Below are 20,708 nucleotides of genomic sequence, written 5' to 3' on the forward strand. Positions count from 1 at the left end.
AGCTGTATCATGTTCTTGACCGATTTGAACCGTACTTGACATATTTGTTGGGAGTTATAACAGAATACTATGTACAAAATTACAGCCGAATCGGTTTATATGGGAGCTATATCCAAATCCGAACCGATATAGCCCATTTGCAATCCCCATCGGCCTACATCAATATAAAGTATCTGTGCCAAGCGGCTAACTTGACGCGTCAGTCATTTCGAATCAGAATTTTTAGACGATCAAGAATATATATACTTTATGGGGTCCTCGATCAATATTTCAAGGTGTTACAAACGGAATGACTAGATTAGTATACCCGAAGTCTGGCTATAAAAATCACTATTTGTATATTAACCACCCTTCGTCATAATACGTTAAAAAATGCATCATATATTAATTCATTACAGTTTTATCGAAATATAGTCAGATATCCACCATATTTACTTTTATGAGTCTAAGAACTTAAATCGGGAGATAAGCATATGAAAATGACAGCTATATGCAAATATTACCCGATCTGAACCATATTGAAAACGTATATCGAAGAGCTTAACACCGTCCACTGTGCCAAATTACAACAAAATCGAGTAATAACAATAAAAGCTCGTTTATTGTTCCAAGAACTTGAATCGGGAGATCGGTATATATTGCAGCTATATCCAAATCGGTTTTTATGGCAGTTATATCGAAATATAGACCATTCTTCACCATACCCAGCACGCATGTCGAGGGGCCTAACGCTATTCATTGTGCCTAATTTCAGCAAAATGGGTTAATAAATTCACCTTTCATGGACCTAAAACCCTAAATCGGGAGATCGGTCTATATGGCAGCTAAACCCAAATCTGGACCGATCTGGGCCGTATTAGACAGGCATGTCTTGGAGCCTTACACAACTAGCTATACCAAATTTCTGCGAAATCGGAAAATAGATGCGCCTATTATGAGCCCTAGACCTTAAATCTAGAGTTCGGTCTATATAGCACTTTTCCAAATCTGGACCGATCTGCGCCGTATTAAACAAGGATATCGTGAGGCCTAACACGACTCACTGTCCAAAATTTCAGCGAAATCCAATAAAAATTGTGACTTTAATGGTCCTAGGACCTTAATCGGCAAATCGGTCTATAGGGGGGGTATATCAAGATATTGTCCGATATAGCTCTAATATATATTCTTGATCGTCTGGACATTTAGATTCGATCTAGGCATATCCGTCAGTCTGTCGAAATCACGATAGCGAACGAACGCATAGTGAAGTTTGCTGCTTGAAATTTTTCACAGATACATATTATAGATTGGGAATTGCAAGTGGGCCACATCGGTTAAGATTTGTATATAGGTTAGGTTAGATTGTAAAGAGAGTGCAGATATTAATCCGCCCCATCTCACTATGGACAAACACCTAAGCCAGTAATCAGCTTGTTGTGCGCTCTAAAAACTATAAAGTAAAATCTAAAAAGAAAAATTTTAATAATGGAATTCTTAATTGTTTTCAGTACCACTCCCCTAAGTTGGCTCATGTCTGATATTGTGTCTCCCTTAAGTGCCGGTATCTGTTGGACGCGAAAGCCGGGCAATGAGAAAGGAAATGCTCCAACGTCTCATCATCTTCCCTGTATGCGCTACACATGCTATCACTTGCCGCATCGATTTTACATAAGTGAGCTCGTAGTCCTATGTGTCCCGTTATGATACCAATATCTATACTGACTACCTTCTTGCCTCCCTTCAGTAATAGCCTCGTCTTCTCATTATCTAGATCCCCCCATTATGATTTCCGCCGTCCTACCGACCGTTTCGCTGTTCCACAATGTTGCATGCGCATTCGTCGTCCACACCCTTAACTCGGACTGCGTCGACCCGAAAGGCTTCGGGTTAAGCAAGTTTATTGATGGCAGTCCTTTGGCCTTTACCACAAAATCGTCTGCCCTTTCATTTCCCCTTACTCCGTTATGGCCCGGCACCCAAACGGTACGGATTTTGCCATTCTCAGAGTAGGCGTTAATCTCCTTCTTACAATGCAAGTCTATTCGTGACCTTACCGTCCTGGTTGTTACATGTTTACACTCGAGGTCCTTGCGTTAGCACCACACCACTTCACGCATTCCGTGATCGTCCGGATCTCCACCTGCAGGACCGTATTATGGTCAGGCAGTCTAAAACAGATCTCAGTCCCTGGGTTCTCAATGTAGACTCCCAGGCCCACACTGTCCTCTAGCTTTGACCTATCCGTATAACATGATTTCCCAGATGGTAATACTAGGGTTGCGTCAATCCAAGACTGTGCCGATGGCAGCATTGCCTCGCACTCGACCTAAAGGTTCATCTAGGGTATTCGATCGGAAACCTCTTCCCTTCCTACCAAGTTCCCTATCGTCACCTCGATTATACCGCGATGGTATGAGCTGCTCCCATCCTCAATCCATTCTCCCACCACCTTAAGTCTCATAGCCGCAATGACTTCCTCACACTTAATCTATATGTAAATGGGTCTGATATCTAGAATAGTCTCCAGTGCCCTAGTGGGCGTGGTCCTCATCTTTCCGCCTATGCCAAGACAACATGTTCTCTGAACCTGTTGTATGGTTTTTATGTTGCACTTTTTCTCCATAGCAGTCCACCAAACTACTTAGGCTTAAGTATGTATTGGTCTAATTACGCTCCTGTAGAGCCAGTGAACTATCCTCGGACTCAGGCCCCATTTCGAGCCTACGGCCCGTCTACATAGCGCCCAACATCGGTGAGGCTTCTTAGTACGCTCCTGAATGTGACACTTCCAACTCAGTTTTCTGAGTAAGTATTTGACCTTGTCAGATATCGAAATCGTTTTATTGAGGAAACGTTCTGAGTCAAATTGGCCCACCTTCGTCTTCCTCGTGAACAGGCATATTTCAGTCTAGCCCAGTCATATGCCATATGCAAGACCCTTTCGACCCTTCTGCATAGCTCGATCGGATCCTTACCTCTTAGAAGCATTATAACATCATCTGCATAGCAGACGGGTTCAAATCCCTCCTCAGTCAGCATTCGAAATATGTCATTTATGGTGGTCACCCATAGGAGTGGCAATAAAATGCCCCCCTGTGGCGTGCCTTGTGCCACTTTCTTCCCTTTGTAAACTGATCTCCCGATTTCACATCTTCAGACCCAGGAAGCCGCAATTGTTCCGATTTGGCTGAAATTTTGCATGTAGAGTTCTGCTTACACTTCCAGAAGCTGTACTAAGTAAAGTCAAAATCGATCAACAACCTGGTATAGCACCCATTTAAACCGTTCTCCTGATTTGACATTTGAGCCCTAATAAACCGCAATTTTTGTCCGATTTAGTTTATATTTTGCACATAGTGTTCTGTTATGACTTCCAACTGTGCCAAGTAAGTTCTATAACCTGTTATAGCTCCCATATAAACCGATCTCCCGATTCGAGTTTTAAGCTCGTTCAAGCCGCAATTTTTGTCCGATTTGACTGAAATTTTGCATGTGGTGTTCGGTTACGACTTCCAAAAACTATGCCAAGTACAGTCTAAATCAGTATATAACCTGATATAGCTCCCACATATCCCGCTCTCTCGATTATCCTTGTTCGATTCCTAGAAGCTTTAATGTTTGCTGGTTTGACGGAAGTTTTTTATACCCACCACCGACGGATGGGGGTATATTCATTTTGTCATTCCGTTTGCAACACATCGAAATATCCATTTCCGACCATATAAAGTATATATATTCTTGATCAGCGTAAAAATATAAGACGATCTGGACATGTCCGTCCGTCTGTCCGTCTGTCTGTTGAAATCACGCTACAGTCTTTAAAAATAGAGATATTGAGCTGAAACTTTCCACAGATTCTTTTTTTTGTCCATAAGCAGGTTAATTTCGAAGATGGGCTTTATCGGACTACATCTTGATATAGCCCCCATATAGACCGATCCGCCGATTTAGGGTCGTAGGCCCATAAAAGCCACATTTTTTATACGATTTAGCTGAAATTTGGGACAGTGAGTTGTCTTAGGCCCTTCAATGTCCTCCGTTAATATGACTCAGATCGGTCTAGATTTGGATATAGCTGCCATATAGACCGATTCTACGATTTGGGGTCTTAAACCCATAAAAGCCACATTTATTATCCGATTTTGCTGAAATTTGGGACAGTGAGTTGTGTTAGGCCCTTTAATATCCTCCGTTAATATGGCTCAGATCGGTTTAGATTTGGATATAGCTGCCATATAGACCGGTCCTCCGATTTAGGTTCTTAAACCCATAAAAGCCACATTTATTATCCGATTTTGCTGAAATTTGGGACTGTGAGTTGTCTTATGTCATTGTCCTCTGTTAATATGACTCAGTTCGGTCCAGATTTGGATATAGCTGCCATATAGACCGATCCTCCGATTTAGGGTCTTAGGCCCATAAAAGCCATATTTATTATCCGATTTTGCTGAAATTTGGGACAGTGAGTTGCGTTAGGCCATTTAACATCCTCCGTCAATTTGGCTCAGATCGGTCAAGATTTGGATATAGCTGCCATATAGACCGCACACATTTATTATCCAATTTTGCTGAAATTTGAGAGAGTACGTTGCTTAAGCTGTTCGACATCCTCCGTCAATATGGCTCAGATCGGTTCAGAATTGGATATAGCTGCCATACAGACCGATCTCTCGATTTTAGGTTAAGGGGCCATAAAAGGCGCATTTATTGTCCGATGATGCCGAAATTTGGGACAAAGAGCTAAGTTAAGCCCCTCCACATATTTCTGCAATTTGGTCTAGATGGATCAAGATTTGCATATAGCTGCCATATGGACCGATCTCTCGATTTAAAGTCTTGGCCCCATAAAAGGCGCTTTTTTAATCCGATTTCACTGAAATTTGACACACTGACTTATGTTGGGCTTTTCGATATCCGTGTCGTATATAGTTCAGATCGGTTTATTTTAAGATATAGCTACTAAAAAGACCAATATTTTGTTATATACAATTGAACAATGACTTTTACTTATAAGTATTTGGTCCAAATCGGAACATATATTGATATAGCTGCTGTTGGGCATAAGGTATGAGTTTGACACCGGATTTTGACGAAAGGTGGTTCACATATATATCCGAGGGGGTGGGTATCCAAAGTTCGGCCCGGCCAAACTTTACGCCTTTTTACTTGTTTTTGTATCAATTTTTAGCAGAAGCCATGGAGGTCGGTTTTAGAGATTCGTCCGAACTAAGCACGTTTTACTTGTTTTTTGTTTTAAAAGCACATTGGCTTAGTAAAGAAAATAATTTTTTATAAAGTTTTTTAAAACTTTTATGATGAAATAAACTTGTTTTATTTGCATTTTGTAACATATTGGGCCTAACAACCCGCAAGAATCACGTAAGTGCCTATAAAACTTTTTAAATTAAAAAAAAAAACAAGTAAAAAGGCGTTAAGTTCGGCCGGGCCGAACTTTGGATACCCACCACCTTGGGTATATACAATATATAAACCACCTTTCGTCAAATCCGGGGAAAATGTATACCTTATGACCCCTAGCAGCTATATAGAAATATGTTCCGATTTGGACCAAATACTTAAAAGTACAATTCATTGTTCAACTGTGTAAAACAAAATTTTGTAGTAGCTATATCTAAAAATAAACCGCTCTGAACCATAAACGACACGGACGTCGAAAAGCCTAGCATACGTCACTGTGTCAAATTTCAGTGAAATCGGATTATAAAAGCGCCTTTTATTGGGCCAAGGCTTTTCATCGAGATATGGGTCTATATGGCAGCTATATCCAAATCTGGACCGATTTCGACCAAGTTGCAGATACATGTCGAAGAGCCTAACACAACTCACTGTCCCAAATTTCGGCGAAATCGGACAATAAATGCGCCTTATATGGCCCCAAAATCATAAATCAAGAGATCGGTCTATATTGCAGCTATTTCCAAATCTGGACCTATCTGAGCCAAAATGAAAAAATAATATCGAAAGTTATATCACAACTCACTGTCCCAAATTTCGGCGACATCGGACAATAAATGCGCCTTTTATGGTCTCAAAACCTTAAATCGAGAGATCGGTCTATAAGGCAGCTATATCCAAAACTGGACCGATCTGGGCCAAATTGACAAAGGATGTCGAAGGGCCTAAGACAACTCACTGTCCTAAATTTCAGCAAAATCGGATAATAAATGTGGCTTTTATGGGTCTAAGACCCTAAATCGGAGGATCGGTCTATATGGCAGCTATATCTAACACTGGACCGATCTCGGCTAAATTGGCGAAGGATGTCGAAGGGCCTTAGACAACTCACTGTCCCAAATTTCAGCAAAATCGGATTATAAATGTGGCTTTTATGGGTCTAAGACCCTAAATCGGAGGATCGGTCTATATGGCAGCTATATCCAAAACTGAACCGATCTGGACCAAATTGGCGAAGGATGTCGAAGGGCCTAAGATAACTCATTGTCCCAAATTTCAGCAAAATCGGATAATAAATGTGGCTTTTATGGGAATAAGACCCTAAATCGGAGGATCGGTCTACATGGCAGCTATATCCAAAACTGGACCGATCTGGGCCAAATTGACGAAGGAAGTCGATGGGCCTAACACAATCCACTGTCCTAAATTTAAGCAAAATCGGATAATAAATGTGGCCTTTATGGGCCTAAGACCCTAAATCGGCGGATCGGTCTATATGGGGGCTATATCTAGATATAGTCCGATTTGGCCCATCTTCGAACTTAACCTGCTTATGGACAAAAAAGAATCTGTGCAAAGTTTCAGCTCAATATCTTAATTTTTGAAGACTGTAGCGTGATTTTGACTGACAGACGGACAGACGGACGGACATGTCTATATCGTCTTAGATTTTTACGCTGATCAACAATATATATACTTTATAGGGTCGGAAATGGATATTTCGATGTGTTGCAAACGGAATGACAAAATGAATATACCCCCATCCTTCGGTGGTGGGTATAAAAATGAATATACCCCCATCCTTCGGTGGTGGGTATAAAAAAGGACCATTAAAAAGGCGTTAAGTACGGCCGGGCCGAACTTTGGATACCCACCACCTCGGGTATATATGTGAGGCCTAAGACCCTAAATCTGAGGATCGGTCTATATGGCAGCTATATCCAAATCTGGACCGATCTGGGCCAAAATGACGAAAAATGTCGAACGGCTCAACACAACTCACTGTTCCAAATTTCGGCAATATCGGATAATATATGTGGCTTTTATGGGCCTAAGACCCTAAATCGTAGGATCGGTCTTTATGGCAGCTATATCCAAATTTGGACCGATCTGGCCCAAATTGACGGAGGATGTCAAAGGGCCTAACGCAACTCACTGTCCCAAATTTCAGCAAAATCGGATAATAAATGGGCCTAAGACCCTAAATCGGCGGATCGGTCTAAATGGGGGCTATATCAAGATATAGTCCGATATAGCCCATCTTCGAACTTAACCTGCTTATGGACAAAAAAAGAGTCTGTGCAAAATTTCAGCTCAATATCTCTTTTTTATAAAGACTGCTGCGTGATTTCAACAGACAGCCGGACAGACGGACGGACTTGTCTAGATCGTCTTAGATTTTTACGCTGCTCAAGAATATATATACTTTATAGGGTCGGAAATGGATATTTCGATGTGTTGGAAACGGAATGACAAAATGAATATACCCCCATCCTTCGGTGGTGGGTATAATAAGTGCTCGGAGTCGATTCTGTAGTCGGAGTCGAGTAAAAGTGCTCGACTTCGCAGCCCTGGTTTGGATATTAACTAATGAGGTCAACATTTTTTATCTGCTGAATAATGTGTAAAATTTTTGCTTCTGGAAAAAAACGGTAAAAGTTTTAGTTTTGTTGAGCATTTAAGCTTTTGTTTTTGACTAAAATTTTAACGTTTTCATTTTGTTCACTTTGTTTTAAAAGAATTAATTTTTGGCTAAAATTTCAACTTTTTTCGAGTGAATGAAGCTGAACAACTTGGTGCAAAAGTTTTTGCATAAATTTGTTGTAGTTTGTTTGTCTTGTTCATTGCCTTATTTTTTTTCAATGGCCAAACTGCATTGCAGAGGAACAATAGCAAGAACGTTTGCCTGAAAGAGTGAGTGAATGAAAGGACAAACGAATGAATGATGAAACGTTTACTTTGGTTATTTTGGACGAAGGTATTTGAGTTGCTGGTGTTATTCTTTTTGTATATCCAGGCTATGAAATGGCGTCAATACAACGAATAATAATTCAATTAAAACTCTTGCATGTCAAGTAACAATTGGAATACTAGCACGTACACACTTAACATATCCATTCCTTTTCTTGTTGAACAGGAAAATGTACAACCTTTGTGGCATGGCCAGCAAAAAGCACTCGGATAATTGGGAGAAATTTTTGAAGACCTTAACATTTCTTCTTCGGTCCATTCAGAACTTGATATAGTATATGAAATTATTTTGCTTCTGCCCAAAAATTATAAAATATAAACGACTGGTGTGAATCCAAATGACTTTCGCTACAGTTTATTCTCTATAAAAAAAAAAATTATAAAGTCAACGTCTGTACTACAATGAGTGAAAAGTATTCCTTGGCTAGAGCTCATCTTTCAGTCGTCATTAAGGAAATTTTGGGATATTAAATTCAACAAGAACTTTGGATACCCACCACCTCGGGTATATATATAAACCATCTTTCATCAGAATTCGGTGAAAAATGCATAATTTATGCCCCCATAGCAGCTTTATCGAAATATGATCCGATTTTGACCACATTCGACATGGATATTGAGTGGTATAATACAATATGTACAAGTCATTGTTCAATTTTGCAGAACAAAATATTGATCTTTTTGGTAGCCATATCCAAATATAGACCGATCTGAACCATATACGGCTCGGTTGTCGAAAAGCTTAACATATGTCACAGTGTCAATTTTGAGCGAAATCGGATTATAAATATGCCTTTTATGGAGCCAAGACTTTAAGTCAAGAGATCGGTCTATATGGCAGCTAATCCAAATCTGTACCGATCTGGGCCAATTTAAGAAGGATGTCGATGGCGCTAACACAACTCACTTTCCCAAATTTCGGCGAAATCGGCCAAAAATGCGCCTTTTATGGGTCCAAGACCTTAAATCCAGAGATCGGTCTATGTGGTAGCTATATTAAAATTTGGACCGATCTGAGTTGTATTAAACAAAGATGTTGAGAGGCCTAACCGAACTCACTGGCCCAATTTCAGCAAAATCGGATAATAAATGTGGGTTTTATGCGCCTTAGACCCTACATCGGCGGATCGGTCTATATGGGGGACAAAAAAAGAATCTGTACAAAGTTTTAGCTCAATATCTCAATTTTTAAACACTGTAGCGTGATTTCAACAGACAGACGGACATGGCTAGAAGGTCTAAGATTTTTAGAAGGTCTTAGATTTAATGAATTCGATCCGTTTTTAAAACGAATCATAACTGGAGATGAAAAATGGATTGTTTACAACAACGTTAGTCGAAAACGATCATGGTCCAAGCATGGTGAACCAGCTCAAACCACTTCAAAGGCTGATATCCACCAAAAGAAGGTTATGCTGTCTGTTTGGTGGGATTGGAAGGGTGTGGTATATTTTGAGCTGCTTCCAAGGAACCAAACGATTAATTCGGATGTTTACTGTCAATAATTGGACAAATTGAATACAGCCATCAAGGAGAAGCGACCAGATTTGGTCAATCGTAAAGGTGTCATATTCCACCAGGACAACGCTAGACCACACACATCTTTGGTCACTCGCCAAAAACTGAGTGAGCTTGGCTGGGAACTTTTGATGCATCCACCATATAGCCCTGACCTTGCACTATCAGACTACCATTTATTTCGATCTTTGCAGAACTCCTTAAATGGTAAAACTTTCGGCAATGATGAGGCTATAAAATCGGACTTGGTTCAGTTTTTTGCAGATAAAGGCCAGAAGTTCTATGAGCGTGGAATACTAAATTTGCCAGGAAGATGGCAAAAGGTTATCGAACAAAATGACAATTATATATTTGATTAAAGTTCATTCTAAGTTTTATTAAAAATGCTTTTACTTTCTTTTAAAAAATCCGCAATTACTTTTTGGGCAACCCAATATTATAGGATATCCCCAACACGTCCCTCCAGCCAGGCCTGAAACGCTGGGTCGCCAATTATCTGTGTGGTCGACAGTCATTTGTGGAATTTAGGGATAAGAAGTCGAAGCACCGTAGAGTGAAACAGGGAGTTCCCCAAGGTAGGGTGATATCTCCTGCACTGTTTAATCTCTCCCTATCCTCCATTCCACATCCTCCAGACGGCATAGAGATCGTATTATATGCGGATGTACGATCATGGCATCAGGCCTCCCACCCATTGTTGACATTTGTGAAAAGTTGAACGTCTACCTTAACAAACTTGCCTCATATTTCGCTGCAAGAAATCTGCAGATATTTGCCACCAAATCTTCAGCCACATTGTTCACTACAAATACGAGTGAGGTGAATACCGAGCTGACTGTGATGGTCGATCGAGAAATGTTTCCGACCATCAAGTGTCCCAAAATACTTGGCGTCACATTTGACAGCTCTTACACATTCTCCCCACATGCCACAGCAATTTGCCATAAAGTCAAAAGTAGAAATAAGGTCCTCAAGTCACTTGCCGGCAGCACGTGGGGTGCAGACAAAGAAACCTTGTTGACCACGTACAAAGCAATTGGACGGTCTGTGGTAAGTTGTGCAGCGCCAGTGTGGTTTCGTCAGATTTGTGACACACAGTGGAATAATTTTCAGATCTGCCGCCCTCCGAACTGCGACGGTCTGTCTCCTCAGTCCTCATGTGGATCACCTCTATCAGGAGACAAAGATACTACCAGTGCGAAGACATAACTACATGCTGTGTAAGGAATACCTTTTGGGCTGTTATCGCAGAGACCATCCAAATTATCATCTTGTGGATAGATATCCACCGCCCAGAAGCCTTAAGGTAGATCTACATGATCCAGAGCGTGAGGTTCTGTGCTACAAGAGAGAACCTCTAGATCAAGCGACATATCAATCAGGTATAGACAACATTCATGCAGACACGGTAGCAGATGCGGTAAATAGCTACCGAGTGAATGGAGTCCTTGGAGAACGACCGCCTCCCATTGCAGCTGAAGAAATTCCAAACCAGAGTAGTTCTGGCTCAATTAAATACGTTCCGGCAGATGCAGCCGCCTCAACTCCTACAGAGCAAGTATTGATGCCGACGTGCAAGATGTATGTCCCGATTGTAATCAGGAACCACCCAGACCCATCCGACTCAGATCCCTGTGGACGCACCCCATCTTAGTCGTAGAGGTCCTTGATCTTAACACTCAACAGAATCAAGCAGACGAAATATAGAACACAACAAACTGCTACAACAACATCATCATAATTGTTTTCTTGTGTGTCTCCTAGTAAAGATAAAGAGCGAGTATTTGAGCGTATAGACCATTGGTTGCTAAAAACACTAACTCTATTCCACATTACTTTGTACGTAAACAAGAAATTCCAAGCAGGCCCATGGGCTTGCGAGTAATTGCAATTGTGTGTTCGTTATTGGTATGACACATTCTCACACACAGCATTTTTTCCCTTTTATACCCATCTCCAAAGATGGGGTTATATTCATTTTGTCATTCCGATGGCAACACATCGAAATCTAAGACGGTCTAGCCATGTCCGTCCGTCTTTTTGTCTGTTTGTTGAAATCACGCTACAGTCTTTACAAATAGGGATGTTGAGCTGAAACTTGGCACAGATTCTTTTTTTGTCCATACATAGAAAAAATAAAAATCGTTTTCAATCACAAAATTAATTGATCCAATTATTATGTCCATAGGATGGAGGTATACTAATTTCGTCATTCTGTTTGTAACTCCTCGAACTATTCGTCTAAGGTCCCATAAAGTATATATATTGTTGATCGTCATGACATCTTAATTCGATCTAAACATGTCCGTCCGTAAATGGGTCATATCGGCCCATGTTTTAATAAAGCTGCCATATAAACCGATCTTGGATCTTGAATTTTTGAGCCACTAGAGGGCGCAATTCCTATCCGATTTGGCTGCAATTTTGCACGACGTGTTCGCTATGACTTTCAACAACTGTGCTAAGTATGGTTCAAATCGGTTCATAATCTGATATAGCTGTCATATAAACCGATCTTGAATCGTGACTTCTTGAGCCACTAGAGGGCGCAATTCCTACCCGATTTGGCTGCAATTTTGCACGACGTGTTCGCTATGACTTTCAACAACTGTGCTAAGTATGGTTCAAATCGGTTCATAATCTGATATAGATGTCATATAAACCGATCTTGAATCGTGACTTCTTAATCCACTACAGAGCGCAATTCTATCCGATATCCTTTCCTATATAAACCGATATCCCCATTTCTTATCTCCCTAATTCTCTTCTATTATCTTTTATTTGCCTAAAAGGAGATACAGGGAGAAAAACTCGACAAATACGACCCATGGTGGATGATATATAAGATTCGGCCCGTCGGAACTTAACACGCTTTTACTTTTTACACCCACCACTGAAGGATGGGGTTATATTCATTTTGTCATTCTGTTTGCAACACATCGCAGGTAAAGTTCGAAAATGTGCTATATTGGACTATATCTTGATATGGCCCCCATATGGACCGATCCGCCGAAAGAAAACGTATCTGATATCCAATTGTCGGACAAAGTGTTAAGGGGACCACCCTAACCCCCAAAACACCCCTAAATCGGACATGTTTACCGACCATGGCAATATGGGACTCAAATGAAAGGTATTTGCGAGAAGAATTCGAATCTGACATCCAAATATGGGACCAAGTGTTTGGGGCCGCCTCTCCCTAAAAACATCCCCCAAAGAGGACAAATTGACGACCATTGCAATATGGGGCTCAAATAAAAGATCTTTGGGAGTAAAGCACGAATCTGATATCAATATTCGGGAAAGTGTCTATGGGGCCACCTCTCCTCCATGACACCACCCAAATAGGAAGTATTTGCTGACTATTGCAATATGAGGCTCAAATAAGAAGGTTTTTAGAGTATAACACAAATCCGATATATATTTTCAAGGCCAACTCACTGAGTGGCAGCCCATCCACCAAAATACCTCCCAAGCCGGTCATGATTGCCTACTATGGAAATATGGGGCTCAAATTAAAGGTATGTGGGAGTAGACCACATATCTGATATCAACATTAGGGGCCAACTGTCTAGCGGACGTCCCACCACCATAACAACCTCTAAATAGGATGTATTTGGTCACCACGACAATTTGGGCCAATACACCAAACCGGTCATATTTGCTGACTTTTGCAATAAGGAGTTTAAATGAGATTAGAAAACGAATTTGATATCCAATTTTGAGGCCAATGGCAATATGGGGTTCAAATAAATGATATATAGATATATGAGAATAGAGCACGTTGTTGATGTATATTTCCCAAAACAGGAATTTTTTACTGACTATCGCAACATGGGGCTCAAATAAAGGTATTTGGGAGTATAATACAAATTTGATATCCAAATATAGGACCATGTATTTAGAGCATCACGCCTTCCCAAAACACCCCCCAAAGGATAAAAGATTTTCGACCATGCCAATATGTGGTTCTAATGAAAGGTATTTGAGATTAGAAAACGAATTTGATAAACTAGTTTGGAGCCATGTGTTTGGGAGACTCCTCATCGTGTAAACTCCCCTAAACCAATGGCAATATGAGGTTTAAACAAGTAAAAGCGTGCTAAGTTCGGCCGGGCCGAATCTTATATACCCCCCACCATGGATCGCATTTGTCGAGTTCTTTTCCCGGCATCTCTTCTTAGGCAAAAAAGGATATAAGAAAATATTTGCTCTGCTATTAGAGCGATATCAAGATATGGTCCGATTTGGACCACAATTAAATTATATGTTGGAGACCTGTGTAAAATGTCAGCCAATTGGAATAAGAATTGCGCCCTTTGGGGGCTCAAGAAGTAAAATAGAGAGATCGATTTATATGGGAGTTGTATCGGGCTATAGACCGATTCAGACCATAATAAACACATATGTTGATGATCATGAGAAGCTCCGTCGTACATAATTTCATTCCAATCGGATAAGAATTGCTCACTCTTGGGGCTCAAGAAGTCAAGACCCAAGATCGGTTTATATGGCAGCTATATCAAAACATGGACCGATATGGTCCATTTGCAATGCCAACCGACCTACACTAATAAGAAGTATTTGTGCAAAATTTCAAGTGGCTAGCTTTACTCTTTCGGAAGTTAGCGTGCTTTCGACAGACAGACGGACGGACGGACAGACGAACGGACATGGCTAGATTGACATAAAATGTTGCGACGATCAAGAATATATATACTTTATGGGGTCTCAGACGAATATTTCGAGTAGTTACAAACAGAATGACGAAATTAGTATACCCCCCATCCTATGGTGGAGGGTATAAACTTGGTATTTGAAAGAAGAGCACGATGCTGATATTTTTTCAGGGCCAAGTGTCTGGGGAACCATCTAACCCCCCAAAAACACCCATAAATCAGATATCATGAGAATATCGGGCAGAAATAAAAAAGTTTAAGAATGGAGTACACCTCACATCCAAACTTAAATTCGTAGACCAATAAAGATAATATAGGATTCAGATAAAAGAACTTATATTCTTAAACTGTTAGTCAAGCGATATACAATTTTCGTAACATGGTATTTCACTAAAAGCTCTTTAATTGTCGAAGGGAGGACTCTCCCCCTTACCCTAATTTTCAGAAAAGCCAGATCTCGGAGATGGGTGGTGCGATTAAGGCAAAATTATGTGTGCTCTCCTATAGTAACCTACAAATAAAAATTTGGTTTTAAATTTCGGATGGGGTACCTAAGGGGGCGCCCCAACCTAAAACCTACCAAATATTTATATACACCAATCACGACAGTATGGGACTCAAATTAAAGGTATTTTAGATCAGAAAACTTATCTGATATCCAATTGTCGGACTAAGTGTTAGGAACACCCCCGAAACACCCCTAAATCGGAAATTTTTACCGACCATGGCCATATGAGACTCAAATGAAAGGTATTTGCGAGTAAAATACGAATGTGATATCCAAATGTGGGAACAAGTTTTTGGATGTCCACCCCTTCCCCAAACCAGCCCCCAAACAGGACTTATTTACAGACCATGGCAATTTGGGGCTTAAATAAAAGGTATTTGAGTGTAGCATACGAATTTGATATCCAGATGTGGGACCAAGTCTTTGGGGGGCCGTCCATCCCCGAGAACATCCCCCATAGAGGACACATTTATGACCATTGCAATATGGGACTCAAATAAAAGGTCTTTGGAATTAAAGCACGCATCTGATATGAATATTAGGGAAAAGTATCTATGGGGCTACCCCGTCCCCATAACTCCACCCAAATAGGAAGTATTTTCTGACCATTGCAATATAAGGCTCAAATAAAAGGTATTTTAGAGTTGAACACGAATCTGATATATATTTTCAAATTTTTATACCCTCCACCATAAGATGGGGGGTATACTAATTTCGTCATTCTGTTTGTAACTACTCGAAATATTCGTCTGAGACCCCATAAAGTATATATATTCTTGATCGTCGTGACATTTTATGTCGATCTAGCCATGTCCGTCCGTCTGTCCGTCCGTCCGTCCGTCCGTCTGTCTGTCGAAAGCACGCTAACTTCCGAAGGAGTAAAGCTAGCCGCTTGAAATTTTGCACAAATACTTCTTATTAGTGTAGGTCGGTTGGTATTGTAAATGGGCCATATCGGTCCATGTTTTGATATAGCTGCCATATAAACCGATCTTGGGTCTTGACTTCTTGAGCCTCTAGAGGGCGCAATTCTCATCCGAATGGAATGGAATTTCGCACGACGCACATTGGTTCAAGTTCATTGAACGAGCGGCTAAAAATAGAAGAAGTTGTCGAAGGACAATGAAACTTGGCACATAGGCATTTTTTGTTTGAATCAAGAAAAAATGGAAAAATCAAAATGATCCGCCCACTTTTACGCCCACCTCCCATACAAAGTAAAAATTAAATTTTGACCTACGGCATTGTTTTTTGGCACATAGCATTTTTAAACACTCAGAATCATTTGTGTGAAATTTGCTCCACATATGAAGCAAACCGCCATAGATGAACTTCCAGAAATCGTAGTAGCTACTTTCCCATCAATCATTGTTAATTTCAGTGTGTGAGAAATATTGAAGTTTCTGCTATGCAATTCAACGACAGTATTTCTTAAATTTTTTATTTCGTCATTAACACGACTGACCTCTGAATTTATAACTTCAGCTGTTTCTTGTATAAATTCAAATTTTAACGGTCGGCAAAATCTAGTTGATGATGGCTCTGTATTTCTCCAGCACATTGTTGACATATTATTACGCTCTGTGAGGGTCAATGGAACAAGTGACGTTAAGAACATATATTTATCGGAGTCATTTGGATCTGTGAATTTTTGATGGTATTCACTGTGTCCCGAACTTCCGTCACAGCCCCATTTTGAGAACATTTGCAGTTCGTTGGGGAGTTCTGTCACCTCATTCTCGGTTTTTGTCATCAAAATCCTGGTTACTGTATGATCTAATAACTGTTGTAGAGAAACTTTGCTACAACTTTCTTGCACCTGAACATTTGCAGGATAGCATTTTTTTTTTGCTTCCAGTACCTGATGGTAGGATGGGTAAATGTCGAATCCAATTTCTCTAGCTGAACTGCGCAAAACCTCATATTGATGCTTTGACAACGAAGCATCAAGTATCAGCCCAAGTGCCTTCTCCGGGGTGAACGCCTTAATGGATTTGTCTAAACACTCACTTTTTTTTGCGGCAGACGATATCAACACCATTGAGGTGTTTTCACAAAAATCTTGTACCTTTGTCCTCTTTGTTCGCGGTTGGCAATCCTCGAAGGCTTTTGCTGGACGTCCACGTTTAACCATATTTGAACAGCTTGGTGCTTCATTGTTTGCGGTATATTTGCACACTTTGTAGACATTTTTCAGCCAATTTTCATTAAGATCAAGAAATCTGGTTTTTATGCGTCTTGCTTTTTGCCATCTATCTTTGAACTTTGTAAAAAAGTTTTTTTTCAAAAATCCAGTAAAGACTTCAACATCCTCAGCAGTCATTCCTTCATTGCTATTTGCAATGACTTCGACAGTAACATCAATATCACTGTTGTTATCAATTAATATTTCGCAAATATTTAAATAAGAAATTGTTACATTTTCCATAATTAATAAAATTAAATCTTGATATCACTTAAAAACACACCTCTTATCACTGCACTTGCCAATGTAATGTCAATTAGCATATCAATAATATTAGAAATGTATACCCAAAAGCAGAAATTTAAATCAGAAACTGTATATTGTTGTTGGTACTTAATGTATTACTTATTAAGCTCTAACGGAAAAGATTTTGTGCAATAAAGAGAGCAAGACATAATGTGTAGTTGTTATTGCATGCAACAACATAATAAATGAATGATAACACAGCACCTAATAGTCTATCGCTTGATCTTCTATTGTTGTTAACAGTAAAGAATTATGGCAACAACAACAACAAGCATGAACGAAAATTCACGTTTTCTTACTTTATCACTTTATAGTTTTTACTGTTTCTTTTGGAAAGGAGCAGGTATGAGCAGCTGAATTTTTTTTTAGCTTTTAGCTGAGACTTCAAGCTGTAATTTGACGTCTTTCGTTAAACAGCGCTCCACAGCGCTAAAAACATGCAGTCCACTGAAGTTGATGAACATTGAAATTTTGATGTTGTTTATATTTTGTTCTACGAAATTTTTTATGTGGCACTTTTTCCAACTTTTTTTAATGCAAATCTCATCTATGACAATTGCCATTTACGAAAATATACAACAAAGTCAAATGATAAGTTTACTGTGATTGTACCAAAAGATTGAATATACAGTAAATTTGCATGCCATTTTAAACAAGCGAACATATATGAACTTGGAGCGTGTCTGTCCAAAGAAATACTAAATATATCAGCCTAATATTACGGAATCATAATATTCAACTATCTGACAACAAAATACCAAAAAATTATCCAAATCGGCGAACATGAAAAAAATGAATTTCGGCCACTCTTGAACCAATGTGCGACGTGTTTTGTTATGATACCCAACAACTGTGCCAAGTATGGTTTAAATCGGTCCATAACCTGATATAGCTGTCATATAAACCGATCTTGGGTCTTGACTTCTTGAGCCTCTAGAGGGCACAATTCTTATCCGATTTGAATGAATTTTTGCACGAAGTATTTCGTTGTGATATCCAACAACTGTGCTAAGTATGGTTGAAATCGGTTCATAACCTGATATAGCTGTCATATAAACAGATCTGGGGATTTGACTTCTTGAGGTTCTAGAGGGCGCAATTCCTATCCGATTTGGCTGAAATTTTGCATGACGTATTTTATTTTTACTTTCAACAACTGTGTCAAATAAGGTTCAAATCGGTTCATTACCTGATATAGCTGCCATATAAACCGATCTGGGATCTTGACTTCTTGACCCCTAGAGGTCGCAATTATTATCCGATATGCCTGAAATTTTGTACGACGGATCCTCTCATGACCATCAACAAACGTGTTTATTATGGTCTGAATCGGTCTATAGCCCGATACAGATCCCATATAAATCGATCTCTCTATTTTACTTCGTGAGCCCCAATGGGCGCAATTCTTATACGAATTGGCTGAAATTTTACACAGGTCTCCAACATATAATTTAATTGTGGTCCGAATCGGACCATATCATGATATCGTTTTAATAGCAGAGAAACTCTTTTTTTATATCCTTTTTTGCCTAAGAAGAGATGCCGGGAAAAGAACTCGACAAATGCGATCCATGGTGGAGGGTATATAAGATTCGGCCCGGCCGAACTTAGCACGCTTTTACTTGTCAATATTTCAAAAGCGCTAGACCCCTTTTCCCAAAATACCCCACAAACAAAAATTTTTTATTGACCATCGTAATATGGGGCTCAAACAAAAGTATGTGGCATTCCTTAAAACACCCCCCATGCTAATATGTTTCTCAAATGAAAGATATTTGAGATTAGAAATCAAATTTGATAACAAATTTTGGGGCCATGTGTTTGGGCGGCGCCTCATCCTGTAAACTCCCCTTACACTAATGACAATATGGGGTTTAAATAAATGGTATTTGAGAGAAGAGCACGATGCTGATATTTTTTCAGGGCCAAGTGTCTCAGGGACCATCTCTACCCCGAAAACACCCCTAAAGCAGACACCATGAGAATATCAGGCAGAAATAAAGTATTTCAAGAATGGAGTACACCTTACATCCAAACTTAAATTCGTAGACCAATAAAGATAATATGGGATTCAGATAAAAAGAACTTATATTGTTAAACTGTTAGTCAAGCGATATACTATTTTCGTAGCATATTATTTCACCAAAAATTATTTAATTGTCGAAAATAAATATTCAAAGAAAAATTTTGTTCCATATAAGGTAAAAGAAGGCGCAGCGGAGGGGGCCCGGATCAGCTAGTCTTATATATATTATAACAAAACTTTTCATGCAGAATTTCAGCCAAATCGAATGAGAATTGCGCCCTCCAGAGGCTCAAGAAGTCAAGATCCAAGATCGGTTTATGTGGTAGCTATATCAGGTTGTGTACCAATTTAAACCATACTTAGTACAATAGTTGGAAGTCATAACAAAACACTTTACGCAAAATTTTAGCCAAATCGGATAAGAATTGCACCTAGAGGCAAAGCCTACAGAAATGGGAAGAAATCGGCTCAGATTTGGATATAGATCTCTTATATATATATTCGTCCGATTGGGATTTATATTGTAATTAGATTGTTATTTGTTAACCGATTCTCACGAAATTATGTACAAGGATGTACTTGTGAATTTGTTAAAAATAAGTTCAGATTTAGATGTATTACTCATATTCATATTTGTATCGTTCAATTTCCACTTCTAGAGCCTTTGAACGCGCATTCATTAATCGATCTTCTCAAAATTTTGCATTGCGCTTTATTCTTCGAATAGCACAAGCGGACAGATTTTGTTCTCCTGATCACTGTTGAATTTCATAGGAATCTGTTCAGGTTTAGATATAGCTCCCATATACATATATGTATCACCTGACTTTCGCTTTGCAAATGCATTTATCAACCGACATTCTCAAAATTTTGGTTGCTACATATCCAACTTAAGCAAATTTCAATTTCGACGATTTAGCATGCATTCCCAAAAAGGCCGGTTTTGCCCAACCTTATTCTATCCTTACTTGTTGTACACAATGTGACCCCAAATGTCCAACCTAAATAATACTTTAGTATTCTTCATATATGTTTTCCCCCGCAGGACATTCAAGTGGTACTAGTATCCTTTGCAGCTATGTGGGTATTACGCTAAGCTACTGTGACGAACAACGTCCCTTCACTTCCTCTTATTAAGGGAATTTTTGCAAAGCAACACAACATTTCACATTTTGGCCTACAAAGAGGTGTGGGAGAGCTCGTGTATGGGCTTGAGTAACTTTGTGTTAGTATCCAAAAGCCACAAAGTAGCTTTTGGCCAACTTAACATTATGGCATGCTGTGGCTCTTTCGCGCTTGAGGCAGTCGAATATCCTGCCACACAATGAGCATTTTCCC

General features: G+C 39.6%; 1 protein-coding gene across 1 annotated transcript in view; it reads right to left on the reverse strand.

Annotated features, from left to right (window-relative positions):
- Positions 1-16,098, reverse strand: part of LOC131995810 (uncharacterized) — a 103,028-nt gene extending 86,930 nt beyond the window's left edge. The window contains exon 1 of the mRNA XM_059364945.1: positions 16,094-16,098. Coding sequence (XP_059220928.1) covers positions 16,094-16,098 — 5 coding nt within the window. The remainder of the gene's footprint in view (positions 1-16,093) is intronic.
- Between the last annotated feature and the right edge of the window lie 4,610 nt (positions 16,099-20,708).

This window comes from Stomoxys calcitrans, chromosome 1 (assembly GCF_963082655.1).
Source record: "Stomoxys calcitrans chromosome 1, idStoCalc2.1, whole genome shotgun sequence".
Classification (NCBI taxonomy): domain Eukaryota; kingdom Metazoa; phylum Arthropoda; class Insecta; order Diptera; family Muscidae; genus Stomoxys; species Stomoxys calcitrans.